Genomic DNA, 15,193 nt, shown 5'->3' with positions numbered 1-15,193 from the left:
TTCACTATGAATATTAGTAAATTATTAACTTGTTAAATAATAACAGTGAATTAATAATTAAAATTAAAAATAATATATAACAACTGAAGAGAAATATAAAATGAACCATGGTGAATCTGTAAATAAAAACTCTAAAAATAATTAAGAAATTTTTAGGTTAGCATACTATTTCAGTATCTCCTATAACTTCATATGCACCATTGATAGCAATATTAATTTTCAATATATAGAATTGGCATTTTTTTCTAGTAGAGAATAATATGGGATATAATCAGCAGTATAACTGCTGTTATACTTGTTGCTATTCCCAGTTTCTCTTCCTCATATTTTGGCACCTCACTTTACCATGATCTCCCTGAGGAAGACTGTCTTTACTTTCTCATATTTCATTTTTTCATCAATACTGATCCCGTCATCTATTTAATAAATATTAGTTGAAAACATATTTTAGGTACTGAAAGACACAACAATGGATACAACACCACAATTTATTTATCTACCCTTCAGTGCCCACAATTGTTTGCTAACTCTGGATGGACTCAATATTGCTCACACAGTCCACTTGGAAAGCTGTAGTTTTGAATATGTAGATTAAAGTCTCAGTGTGTAAATGCTAAAATGGGGCTTAGTGAACAATAGGTATTAGTCATCGCCTTACACAAGACATAAATAAAATAAAGCCCAACTACCCAATTAAAAAATAATATAATTATTATGATTTTATTATTTTGAAGACTTATACCAGCAATTAGTAGAAAATACTACTGGATATGTGGCTTATTTTCAGTGTAGCTAAATTAAAATAATAACATTAAATTAGCAATAAAATTTTGAGCACAGTACCTAGACTGTCCTGGATGTTTTACATGTAGTATCTTCAATTCTTTTTGCCTCCTTGTGAATTATGCATTCTTCTCGCTGTTGTACTGATGGGAAATCTCAGAGGGATCATGTAAATGTTCCTATAGAAGTGCCATGTAGACAGGACTGAAGAGCCTACTGTTCAATTTTCATGGGAACGGTGCTAATTGTTACTACCAGATGCCTATGGCAAAGTTTATTGGTTACTGTTTCAGTGTTAATCATAATTTCAATCAAATGAATATACACCGGGATCTTGCCATATTGTACTTCTTTTCTTCAAAACAGTACTGAATAGTAAGCAAGAGCCCAATTGGGTTAATAAACTGGTTTAGAAATATGAGGCTAAGAAAAAGTCTTGGGAAAACTTTGTTTACAATTAATCAACTGCAAATATCTATTCAGATGCTTCATTTTATAAAGTAACTGAGACATGCAGAGACTAAATGAGATAATTGTGAACTATAAGACTACACCCAGCATTTTCCCGTTCTGTCCACAAAAGTCTTCTAATCCCAGTTTACTTTGCAGTCTTATATGATTGCTTTAGTATTTTATCAACCAATTGAAATAACACCTTTCATAGGCATCTACTTCCCTGTCATATCATAACTAATTTCTACCAAGATGTGCTTCCATTCAAACTTTTCTAATTAGCCAGCTTTCCGAAGAAAAAGACATTGTGGTGAAAGCTACATTACTTCAGCCAGACTGTCTCAGGTCAACCCATATCCTCCTGCTCTACCCCGATCCTATATGAATTTACCTGGACCTTCTGTGATTCAGGACAAAGGGACAAGTATCGTAAATTTCTTAAATGTGTAGATTAGGAATCCATACAAAATGTGCTACCAGGGATTACAAAATCTCAAACTTTTTCTTCTAAAACTAATTTTTAGTGAAAATATGGTAATACAATTCATGGATAGGCTACGGAATGGTTGAATACATTCATTCCCCTTTCATTCTGAATATATTTCCCTTAATATATTCATGAAAGTTAACTACCATCCCAGTTATATTGTAAAGTGTAAAAGAGAAGATTTTGGATGTGGGGGCTCATGAAGTTTGTTCATTGAGGTAACTTAACATACATGATATAAAATGTAAATCATATATATTATCACTGAGAAAACAAAATATGAGCCAAGAATACATTTCTTTACATTTTTAGATTTAACTGGCATTGAGAATTTCAAGGTTTATTTTGACTAGTGTCTGGCTTTCTAATTGACAACCTAATTAGAAGGGTATGCTAGACTACTTGTCCATACCAACTTGAGTGTGCAGCTGTCCTGGGGGAAAGACATGCAACTGAACTTGTTGACACTTGAAATGAAGCAGCACTCACCCGAAAAACTGTCATTTCTTCCAGCAGAACTTCTTCTAAATCATGCCAAGTCTCTTTAGGAATTGAAACTACTTTGAGAACGGTTCCAACATCTTTGAAAGAAAGTGGAGAGAAGAGCAGAGTTTAAATAGATCTGAACAGAGTTCGGTGTTAATGAATGGAGTCAGTATTTGACTAGAAGTAACATTTTGACCTCAGTCTTCCTTGTTTTATTTTTGTTACAGCATTAGTAAAATACTCATATGCATTTCATGCAACTAGATAAACTACAAACATAGCATGAAATGAAAAGAATTGAAATTTTAGAATATACAAAGTTATGAAGATAATGTCACATTGAACTTGCATTATTACAAATATAAATAATCACTAGGTTAGACTATTATTATTATTTTTAATCTCCAGGGTCAGATGTATCAGAAAAAACCTAAAATATTACCAGCTTTGACATGACAGGTTTTTCCACTTTTGTTATGAAATCAGGGACTGCTATGAAAACTTAATGTAGATGCAAAAAGCCAGGAATGTTGTCAAGCAACAGAAAGAACAGTATTAGAGCTTCAGAGCCTGAGAGCTCATCTCCTTGTCCCCTGAAAGCCTTTAGTACTTAGCAGCCCCTGAAGCCAGCTCAATGACCAGTAAGTGATGAAGGACAATAACTTGATTTCTCAAAATAAACACCTTGGATTACTTATCACAGTGTTTTTGTAATAATTGGTTAATCAGTTTTGGTTAACATATTGGTTAATCAATTTTAGAGTAATAACTTTAAAATTCAGAAACATAAATTATAAAAACTATTAAATTGAATATATTTTATATAGATTTCTAGCATTGTTCATTCAAACTTTCATTGTTAAAGGAGACAAACCATTTTAATGTGGAGAACTGTCATTTCTACTCTTAGCTGGGTTAAGTGCATATTGAGTTTCCAGTATTTACCAGCACATTGATAACATGTAAAATAGGACCTTATTAAAATAAAAAATTTGACTCTTCACCATTTCAATTCTAATCAGCTGGTCAAATATATTTAGCTTCACTTGGCTCATTTTAATCAAGTTTAAGAGAGTCATTATTGGAGGAGAAAATCTTGCCAGTAAGAAAAATAAATTATACCAGAAAAATAATTCAATGTATTTATATCATTGATAACCGTTTTCAGGGTATCAATATGAGATCAAAAAAAGGTTGTTAGCATATCCCTCATAAAGTTTTAAAAAAAATCATAATTTCAGAGGATCTTTCTCTGTTTACAGGACCTTAACTCCCCATAAGACCGAAGATTAAAGGCAAATTAGGTTAACCTGCTCAGTGCCTCTGATCAGTCTCCGGTATCCAAACATAACTTTATCTGGGTTCCTGATCAAATTTTACCGAGTAGTATTTCAAACAATTTCACACAAATTGAATCAGATTACTCAACCCGGATCAATACATTATGATGTGCTACTTAGTAAAAAAGGTAAAATTACTGTAATCAATTTGCTTTGCTGACAGATGACCCTGGCCTGTGCTGACCGATAGCCATCCACATCATCATACAGTCAGCATGCTCCGGCAATTGGCTCCTGTAAGGACAGCTTGTGTCCGAGTGGGATTAAAAACTCATGACTGGGTATCTTTGGTCACATAGTTGAAAGCAAGCTTTTGTTGCACTGACAGTGAGTGAGGGACTTCTTACCATGTTTAGGCCAGAGATGAAGAAATAGGCAAGTGTGACATTCATGAACAAAATTAATTATTCTGTAGAGAGATCTAATTATAATTTGACATTAACAGATAAATTAAAATTTATAGGAAATAAATCATATCACCTTATAATTTCTAAAGATATTTAGGATCAGAAGTTGATATTTACAATTCATTGCCTTTTATCAAACACTGAGTTTCATTGGGATGCTTTTATTTGATAGAGAACCTTTCTCACTCACAAAAGCAGACTATAATGACTTGCCCAGAACTTGACACTGATATATCTGATAACATAAGTATTTCACAATTTTGTTATAAAACTGGAAGTCTTTAAAGCACTTACTGCAAGGCTGCCATTCCCCTGTAGTTAATGCATTTTTCCCTTGTTTCTCACCAAGGGAAAATAAATGTTATCACACAAGGTTTCAGTGGAGCACTCACTCAGTTTGCCATTGATTTATGCCAGTTAACAATGCTAATGGAGACTAGGAATTTATTACCTTGGAACCTGACCCTAAGTAGCAAGTTTCAGATTTGTAACTGGTACTTTCAAAATAGTATTATTAAAGAGAGTAGGGGAAAAATAAAATAATATGTCACAATAGCAATGGAATGCTTTCTGAAAATATACCTATAAAAAGTATATTTCTAATAGTAGAATAAGTGAAAATATGTTATAAATTTCTGTATAAATGGATCTAAAATATATCTGATCATCACTTAGGTCCATTTTGTTGTTTTTTTGATAAAGTGTTTTTTCTCACTGTATGGCAAAAACACTGAACAAGTTTTGTTGCCAAAATGTACTTCCTGGAAAATTTGCACCCTATGGGAATTTAAAAATTTGGATAGCTTTACATCAACTCATTTGGAAACCATTATTGAATGTCTTGGCAATTTCAGGTATGGTTTGAACAATTCATCTTTGATCTAAGAAGACACTGTCCAGAAAAGAGTTATGATTCAATTATAGACATTGATTATTCACCTAATTATTAGCTTTACCTGATTATATTTCTCAACTTTCAATTGAAACAAAAGTTAATTTAATGTATGTCAACTTGTTCAAAAAGATAACACATTATCCTGGTAGAATGTTCATGTTGTTAGGCATTTATTAGAGTTTAACTATACCTTGCAAGTGACTATAAAAACTGCCTTTAATTCTCAGTATACTTAGTCAGTTCAACTAAATGGTCCTGAAGAAAATGGAGAGTTGAAGTTAAATATTTACCTGTTCCAATAAACATGACATCATACTGGCCATCTTCTGCATCCACTCGATCCACTACAATTTGGGTAAACTGATAGCTTACATCTGTTTTGATCATTATCGGGCGGTTATTAATAGGAAACACTGGATTGTACATGGCTGGATGACTTCTTGCAAATGTTATAACATCATCAGGAAGGTCTTTGGTAGAGTCAAATCCACCAAATGTTTTGCTGGGACACTAATAAGATAAAGAGAATATCTTTTGATTAAAATATAATGAATAGGATTATAAATTTTCTAATATATGTGGCCTAAATGATCTCTGAATCTAAACCTATGGTTATATATTTTTTAACTAATCAACTAAAAGTTATGTTAATTAAATTAGTATATGTAATATATACTATATATTTTCTGAACATATGTTAAGTCTCAATGGGATTTGGTTATGTTGTTCTTTCTTACCCCAAATTGCAAATGCCTCTAATGAATTCAGTGTACGGCAAGATTGGATGACTCTATTAGTGACAACACCACATATTTTATTTATGTAATAGATGAAGTGTTTGAACTAATGAATGGAATATGTTAAAGCTACATGTGGTTAATCATTAGATTAGAGAAACTCAGCATAACTGTCTTAGATATATTTGATTTTTATCCTATGGCCAATGCTGAAATACAAACACTCTTTTCAACCTAAAAGCAATACAAACTATTCTTTATTGCTTTGTTTCTGGTATAACCCTGAAAGAGTACCTGAATATATGTACCACAAGTACTATGTTTTTAATGATTAGAATTATTTTAGGGATAAGGAGCGATATTATTAAGTGTTCAATCTGCAGGGCACAGAAACTGACCACTCAGAATAGACTGAGTAGAACAGATAAGATAATGGCCATAGACACTCAGAAAGGATGCTCTGTAATATGCTGTTGAAATATCATCTCTGGATGTAAAAAAATGCTCCACATAAGGCAACACAACACAAATGGGAAAATTCAGATTTCACTGTCTCTTTTCATTGCATTTAATTATGTGGTAGAAGCATTCAGAGTACAATATCTCCAGTCTCTTGCTTTTTGTCTTACACTGATGTAGTTTCTGCCACTTAATGTTAACAGCTTGGAGCTAAAAGGAATATAGATAGGTTCTTAAAAGAGGCCTAGAAGGAGAAATCAATTGTCTGTAATTACCTTGATATAGATCATTAATAATTCATGAGAAATAAAATAAATAAACCTGTTTTGAAATGAGAGGAGTATCTATCTACTTATGAATATATAAGTATATACACATTTGAATACATATGCATGTAACAGTTAAGTATTTAAGGAATTACTTTTTGTTTAAGTAAATTATAAAATTATTTATATTGTTATAGAAATATCAAAAAGCTATGAAAATTCTTAGCAAAAATAATAAAACATTTTTATGACATTTACTTATTTTTGCTTATTTTTAAATATGGCTTGTAAAAATTTAGAAATGTGTGACTAAAAGTTAAAACAAGAAATTTATTTATTTTTATTTTATTCTATGTTTGTGTCATTTTCTTGCCTTTCTGGCCTTTTAGGTTTGCAGCTAGTACTACTTAGCTGTAGGTTTTTCTTTAAAAACAAATACCATCTACTGACACATTGTTTGAAGATCACAGTATATTTTTTTCCAGTAACTGATGAAATAAATTTTCAGCTGCCATCTTTTGGGATTAATGAACTCATCCATGTTGCTGACTTAATTTTCCTTGTTATAACAACTCTCTGTGAATTCTGGTGAGAACACAGCCCCTAGAACCAAACTGCCTAGACCAAATGCTGGTTCTTACCCTCCCTTCAGTGTCTTCAATTGTGAAATAGGAACAATAATTGTTTTTTTGGATTATATATATATATATATATATAAATCTCATACAACAGGGTCTGGCACACAAAAATTTTCTAATTACTAATTTTTTATCCTCACCCAGGTATGTTTATTGATGAGAGAGAGAGAGAGAGAGAGAGAGAGAGAGAGAGAGAGAGAGAGGGAGAGAGAAACATGGATTGGTTGCTTCCCATATGGATCCAGACTGGGAATTGATCCCCCAACCCTTTGGTGTATGGAACGATGCTCCAGCCAACTAAGCAACTTGGTCAGACCCTGAAGTCTTTTCTTTTTTTCTGCCTACTTTAAATTAAAGAATCAGATCTGGTTTGATTTTGAGTTTTGTCCGGTTTTGTTTATTTCTTTAAGCCGGAGTGTGTGCAGGGTTGTTGGAGGGAGACGGGAGGCTGACCAGGGCAGACAGCATCTAATGCAATGACAGGCCCTGCTCACTGTACAGGATTTCCTCACATGTCTTCCTTACCTACAATATTGATTAAAAAGATGGTTTTGCTTTCATTTCACATGCACTCCTTGAGCCTTTTCTATGATCAGAGAGAACAAGTCCAGATGCACACTAATTGCTTCAACTCTCCATAAAGACCATTTTCATTATACCCCATTCAGAAAAGAAAATAAATAAGGCTTCCAATTCTATTTCTCAAAAATTATGGGTATTAATAACTGGATTTAAACACTGATATTTGTAAAGAACATGGTTTTAAACTTGGAAACCCATGGTATCATAGAAAATCCTTGCCTTGCTTTCATTTACAGTCTTGGAATCTTTAACATTATCAGAATTTAATATCTGTGTATAGCTGCTATTTTTAATGTTTAGCAGAAATTTATTCATTTTATGTTTTAAGCACCTAGGTCACTTACAGTTCCTGGTCGTGGGTAGGGGACTCTTCCTTGATAAGGCACCCACTGGTAGTTGGGACCATCCCTGTGAGCATATGGACCAAGAAACACCCTTCTCACATCACTCATGCTGTACATACACACAGCTGACCCCTTAAAGATGTTACTAAAAGAGAGAAAACAACAAAAAGACATTTTCATTTTTGTACAATGGCAGAAGAACTGCTGATATGAAGTTCTTAAATTTCAAATATCAATTATCAAAATGAACACAAATTTTTAGCAATCTCAAATAGTGTTTGGATTTTTTGTCTTTTTTCTCCTTTATTGAATGCATTGAGGTGACATTGGTTAATAAAATTACACAGGTTTTAGGTATACAATTTTATAGTACATCATCTGTAAGTTGTTGTGTGTTTATCACCCCAACTTAAGTCTTCTTCCATCACCACTTATCCCTCCTTTACCTTCTTCTACCTCCCTTTACCAACCCCTCTGGCAATCACCATACTATTGCCTTCTTCTATACATTTTAATAGTTCATAAGAGAACAAATTATTATTCTCAAAAATAGAAGGAATAGATAAAACTTTTTATTATTCATAGAATATATATCATATTATTGGACTATAAGACACACCCTTCCAATTTAGGAGTAATAATTATTGTTAATGCTGTTGTTGAGTTCTGTTTACATTTACACTGGTGAAATATTATGTTATTTATGTTATTAAATATTTTACCACATTTTTTGCTTCAAAACTTTTCTCCCTATTTTCCTCCTCTAAAACCTAGGTGTGTCTAATGGTCCAAAAATACTGTATATTTATGTCATATGTAAACTTTGATAGGAAAAACATATAATTTTCTAAAAAGTAATCTTTAATTTTAAAATCAAGTAGAAAAATAAAAATATAAACTTTGGAAATTTGTTAAGCCTCAAGCATCATAAATCAAACTAGGAATCTCTAAACAAGAATGCTTAAGAACTCATTTTATAAGCTGAAACTGGTACATAAAATGAGTGTTATATGACATGTTACATCACAATATTTTTAACTCCCAAACCACCATCAATATTAGAACAAATAATTTTTGTGAAGGCTTTTAAAATTATCTCTTCCTAGCACAGAAAATCATTATAAGTTAGTAGCTATAGTAGAGTATTATAACAATTATCTCCATCTTTTTGCTGGACAAAAATCAGGTAATTGAAGCAAACCAGAAGTTTGCCATGAGCTGCCATAATTTTCCATTTTATTTTACTTATGTAAATACAGCTTGATGGTTATATTTATACAATGATATGAAACAGTTGTGCACATTTAAAATATGGAATGCTTATCTCTTAACCAATCTATAGAAAATTACATATAAATCAGACTAAATGAAAAACATGTGTTTATAGTTTATAAGAGTATATCATTAGAAATCAATCACTGCTTATAGATAATGTTTAGTAGAGCACAAGCTTCATGAAGGAAGAAACTATGCCTGGCTTCTTTCCTGTAACTTTAAGTACATATTTCATGGCACTTGACACAGAGTCACTCTCAGTGAATAGCTTCAGAATTTCATAACAATATTTTCATAGCAGAATGGCAAATTAATACACACTTGATACATCATAGTCTCTAAGGTTTATATATCTCTTTTCCATTGTTATATACTTTATTGATGAAATCAGTCATCATTGAAAGACTTGATAATGATTTACAGCTGTTAAGACTAACCTACAAACATCCAGCTCATTGAAGTAAACAGGTGAAATTATTTTACCCATTAACCTAGTAATTTTCAAGGTATGTTCCTTAGCCAACAGAATGGGCATCATCTGGGAATTTGTTAGAAAGGCTAATTCTTAGGTCTTCCCCATTCCTACTGAATCAGAAACTGTGTGGGGCAGTGCCTAACAACCTGTATTTTAACATGTTCTCTAGCTGATTCAATGAATGTTCAAGTCAGAGAATCATTGTGACAGGCATTGAGGAAGCAGAGAAACCGATTAAATTTTAATTTGGACCTCTATTTTACACCAAAGGGGCAATATTTAGATATGTACATAGTTTTAGAAATATGTCTTTCTATTAGTTCAGAATGTCCTATAAATTTGTAAGGCTTTACTATTTACAGAATAAATCGGTGTTGGACATTGCAGTTAATCTTTCTGTTGATGCTTTTATAATCCCTTCCAGTGGTTTTTCTGATTTTTAATTTTTAATTATTTTTTAAACATTTTATCCATGTAGGAATGTATAACCTTATGGATGTGCATGTAAATATGTTTTCTTTGTCAATTCCAGGTAATATAAACTTTATACTGAATGATATGGAAGATAATTGCTTGTTGATTTATAGAGAGAGCCTTGGGGGCCATGCAGAATTGAGGACAAGGAGGGGAAAAAGGAGAGGAAGGAAAAGGAGGAGAGAAAGAAGGGAGGGCCAGAGAGTGAGGGAAGAAGAGGGGCTTGGAGGAATTGGCTTATAGGAGAGGAGAGGGAAAAACCTTTTTCACTTTTAATTTACATCACTATAAACCTATCAAAACTCAGGTTTCCATTTTTGTAGTGCTCTACATTGCACTCCAATTTTTAAAGTCAAAGCTATACATAGGGTATTACATACATTTTTCACCATTATTTTTAGTGATAATATTTTTGCTTAAATTTATTTTAAAAAACTATTTAGGTCATAACTTATTTCTGCCACCAAAAAATGTATAATGCCTCAGAGGTTAAGCCAACATTGTTTCCTCAAAACTCTATTTTCATAAATTATGGATGCTTGGAAAGCACCTAAAGGACAGGAAGTTTCTGTGATAATAAGATAATAAAACATTGTTTACCTGGAAGTTGTAAACACTCCGTATACAATTGGATTTTTAGGATCTTTAGAATTCATTAGGAATATATCCTCTGTTTGAAAACAAAATTGAGAAAAGTTGCACTTTCTGATGATTATGGCAAAGTCTAAACAAGTATTCTCTGTGAAACACAACCAGTTCTACGTACGCAATTCATCAAAATGAGTGTCTATGCCATTTGGACCTGGCACTGAGCAAATCAGACGGGCTTTGAGGAATGTCGTCCATTTATTCACCAGACTTCTGTGCCCCCCGAAGTCATTCTGAAAGGAGAGAATGCCAGTTTCAGGAACTGTGCATAAAAAAAGATAATCTCAAATATTTCTCTTATCTTGATGTAGATATGAATGCAATCCGTCGTATTTCAAAATGAAGAATGAGGAATTTTAAATGACAAGATACAAGTACCTATGTTTTTAAGTCATCTTGTTCATCAAATCTATTCACTCAAACTAAGGAGTGACTTAGTACTATATTAAAAAGTCACTTTTTCTATTCTCTTACTACTCTTCAGTGAACAATTATTACTCTTGTGTTTGTTTTTGGTTTAGTTTAAATCTCTCTCTCCTGCATGTGCATTTCTTGAGATCTTATTTTTCTAAGTTTAGTCACAATAAAAGTACTGAACACGATGGCACATAGTAGGCATTTAACAAATATGTACTGAATGAAAGAATAAACTCATGCTTTGGAACCCACACTGAAAATACATCATGAACAAAAGCATGATAGCACTAAATATTTTATAAGGTTAAATAGTTGAAGCAATGCTGACTTTACAAATAGCATGTTGCAAAAAAGATTTGCATAAACCTTAATAAAGGAACCTCATTCCAGTGGAACATTTTGAAAAAGTCCCTTCAAAAATATAATACTGATTTAAAGCCCTGGCTGGCATAGCTCAGTGGATTGAGCGCGGGCTGGGAACCAAAGTGTCCCAGGTTCGATTCCCAGCCAGGGTACATGCCTGGGTTGCAGGCCATGACCCCCAGCAACCGCACATTGATGTTTCTCTCTCTCTCTCTCTGCATCTCCCTCCCTTCCCTCTCTAAAAATAAATAAATAAAATCTTTAAAAAAATATATAATACTGATTTATATTTTGTTACATGATTTTATATACTACCAAGATTTTTTAACTTTTGTAAGTAGTGCTTTTAAATACACATTCTGTAAAGAAAAGATTCTCATATAGTTCACATATTATTTTTACACTTCCAGATTGTTAAAACTTTTAATTTTCAAGTAATTTAATATACTAGAGATAAATAATTAAATCATGATTGGGGTAGCAGAGGCTAAACCAGCTTCTAAAACAGAGGTTATTAAAATTTCGTTACTTTTTTGCAAAAAGAAAGAATTCTGTTCTAAGACAGTTACCAGGTCTGGCTCTGTTACTTTCTTGAGATGAAAGTTGCTTCAAAATATACAAACAGCTGACTTTGTTCACGTTGCACATACACCATGCCACACATAGGCAGAGGGACGTTTAGTGCTGTTATCATGTCTTACAGTGGTGTCAGTATGAATCCATCAGTACCGCTCTATATTTGTTCTATGCACCTAACACTATAATGCAATACTACATTTGATTTTGTTCTGCACAGTAAATGAATCACTCGGATAAAGTTCAGGGCTTCATAACTATGTGAGTGTATATGTACGTGGGATATTATGATAATCAATTTATAAAAACAAGCTTTAATACTTTTATATTAATATTTTAGTTATCCTAACAACTTAGTAGAAAAATGTGCTAGGTCTGAGAATGCAAAGAATTTATCCTATAATTTATTTCCCTAGAATTTCAAACTAAAATCATTTAAGGTAATGTAATTTTGAAGTAATGCCTCACAACCTCCACCTGCTTGTGCGACTATGAAGAGTTACTTATAAACAATGATAATACGTTTTCAATCACTTTTTACCATTTAAATATATATAGTGATTGATCAAGTATTTTAGCCAGATTTTTTCATTGTGTATGAAGATAGGTGGAAAAACAAAGGAAATAAAACTGTGATTGAATAGCACCCTCCTCATTGTTTTTCTTTACCTCACCTTGCATATCTGACCTATTCTAGCATGAGTGGCTTTTCCAGTGTGCTCTCCATCTATCGCATTTTCCCGGAAGAAAAAATATACTTTGTCATCTTCAGGGTTGTCACTCTCTGGGATGAGGTGAGCACTAATGAACCTCGGATCTAGGAGACAAGTTGTAGGACATACGTTAATTCACAGATGGGAAATAACATCATTCACTGCAGTCCACGTTCACATCCCCAACTCCTGTTTGACATATTTCAAGAACTGATCTTTTCTTAGCTCATTTTTTTCAGTATATGCAGACCATTCTTTATACATTTTTAACTATATTACAAGAATACCTTGTATCTCATAAAAATATTGATGCGTTTTTTTCTCAGAAAGTTGGTAGTAACTGCAGAAATCCACAGCGTGACCACATAGTGGTATTAAAATATTTTGGAAATTTTAAGTGCTATTGAATATTGCTTATTTCCATCGCCACTGTTATTCTTCCTTTCAAGCATAAAATAGTTTAAATCAAACTACCAAATAGTCTATTCCAGTTTCCAGCAAAAACTGGGTGGGAGGGGAGAAATGAGATCTACATAAAACATCCAAAAAAAACAAAACAAAACCCAGCCCCTCTCCTGTTGTTCCCCATCTTAGTAAATGCAACATTATTTACTAGGCACTCAAGCCCAAAACCCTGGAACCACCCTCAAATCCCCTCTGTCTCTCACATCCCACATTCCATCAGCACCTCCCTGTTCATCACCATTCCCTCCCACATCCTAGAAGACCAGACCCTCCCAGATAACCTTTGCCAGTGACAGACACCTAATAGCCTCCTTGATCCTGTTTTACCAACCTTGGTCTACTTCTCAACACAGCAGGCAGAGAGAACATCCGATATGTCATTCCCTTTCTAAACCCTCCTATATCTTCCCAAATCACTTACAATGAAATATTAATTTTTAAAATTAAATATTTTATTGTTTTTCTATTACACTTGTCCCAATTTTTCTGCCTTTGCTCACCTCTGCCTACCCCAGCCCCACTCCCACAGTCAATCCCCACCCTGTTCATGTCCATAGGTCATTCATACATGTTCCTCGCCTAGTCTCTTCCCCTTCTTTCCACCTTTACCACCCTCCCTCCTTCCCTCTGGCTGCTGTCAGTCCATTCCTTGTTTCCATGCCTCTGGTTCTGAAATATTAATTCTTATAGTGAGCAGAAGCCATTTATGATCCAGTCCCTGCTACCTCAAATGACTTTTCTTCTACCTACCCTTCCTTCCCTATCTCACTCCTGGTCAGCCATGCCTTCTGTTCTGGTTCTCAAACAAGTTGAGCACTCTCAGTCCTGCTTCAACATTTCCTCCCTGTGTAACTCTCTGCCTTCATGTGTCCTAAAGTCTGGATTCCTACTTTTACTCAGGTTGTTGTTCAAATATTGCATTATCAAAATGATCTTTGTTGACTACTCCCTTTAAAGCATTGAAATCCTTACTTCAGTGTTTTAAAAAACTTATTTTTATGCATTGTTTAACATTATTAATAATCTGCTAGGATACATCTCTACCTCTTTTTTTGTCTCCCTCTGTGTCTAATCTTCATTTGTTCATTGCTTTCTCCCTCTCCACCCCAATGGAATATAAGTTCTATGAGAACAAGAACTTGGCATGTATTGTTTCATGTTATGATCCTAGAGTTTAAAACATAGTGAGCATTCAGTAAATATCTGTTCTAGGAGGGAAGGAAAGAAAACAGGAAAAAATGAGACTGCCTAGATTATGTATAAGGTATATCAGCAGAGTTTAGAGCTCTACTTTAAAAAAAATACTTCTGTAAATACCTGGGTTGATATGGCTGTGGCTCATACAAACTGTATAAAAATATGTACTGGCTTTATAGCTTTATATGTAATATAATAAGAACCTGCATTTGTCTCACTGAAAGCACTTAGGACATGGAGGGTACTTAAATTCTTACAGTAATCTACCTTTATTCCCATGGTGTATGTGTAAACAATGAAATATATACACACAGGTCAGCATCATACTTAAGAGACCAGGAAAGAGTTCAGAATCCTGTAGTTAGATTTATTCATGGTATTGAGTCCTAATCTTTACACCTGTGGAAAATCATCGTAATCATGTTTTCCATGCTTGTAACCTTTCTTTAACATTTGCTCTGGGACCATGTACTTAGTATATCCCACTATCCATCTTAGGCAAATTATACAGACTCTGTAAGTAATGCAAAACATATGAAATATTACCTATTCACATTTAAAGTTCAGTGCTCCACTGGATAAGAGTAAGAAACTAGTAGTTTAAAAGTTGAAATCACTTAGCACCTGAATTTCTAAAAGATACATAATATAATGGATTACTTTAACCTTAATAATTGTTGCAAATCTTGCCTTGTCTTCCTAAATTTGTACTT

At 33.3% G+C, this 15,193-nt stretch overlaps 1 protein-coding gene across 2 annotated transcripts in view; it reads right to left on the bottom strand.

The window, feature by feature from the left end:
- The window catches only part of SEMA3A (semaphorin 3A), a 313,391-nt gene that overhangs the window by 31,714 nt on the left and 266,484 nt on the right, over positions 1 to 15,193 (bottom strand). For both annotated transcript variants that reach the window (XM_028525425.2, XM_036010674.1), the window contains exons 8-13: positions 12,780 to 12,922; positions 10,868 to 10,982; positions 10,702 to 10,771; positions 7,878 to 8,022; positions 5,142 to 5,361; positions 2,213 to 2,304 (exon numbers count right to left, since the gene is read on the bottom strand). In XM_028525425.2, the coding sequence (XP_028381226.1) occupies positions 2,213 to 2,304; positions 5,142 to 5,361; positions 7,878 to 8,022; positions 10,702 to 10,771; positions 10,868 to 10,982; positions 12,780 to 12,922 (785 nt within the window). The remainder of the gene's footprint in view (positions 1 to 2,212; positions 2,305 to 5,141; positions 5,362 to 7,877; positions 8,023 to 10,701; positions 10,772 to 10,867; positions 10,983 to 12,779; positions 12,923 to 15,193) is intronic.

The sequence above is a fragment of the Phyllostomus discolor genome, chromosome 10 (genome assembly GCF_004126475.2).
Source record: "Phyllostomus discolor isolate MPI-MPIP mPhyDis1 chromosome 10, mPhyDis1.pri.v3, whole genome shotgun sequence".
NCBI lineage: Eukaryota > Metazoa > Chordata > Mammalia > Chiroptera > Phyllostomidae > Phyllostomus > Phyllostomus discolor.
The sequence above is the reverse complement of the archived record's forward strand: the minus strand, read 5'-3'. Positions and strand labels throughout refer to the sequence as shown.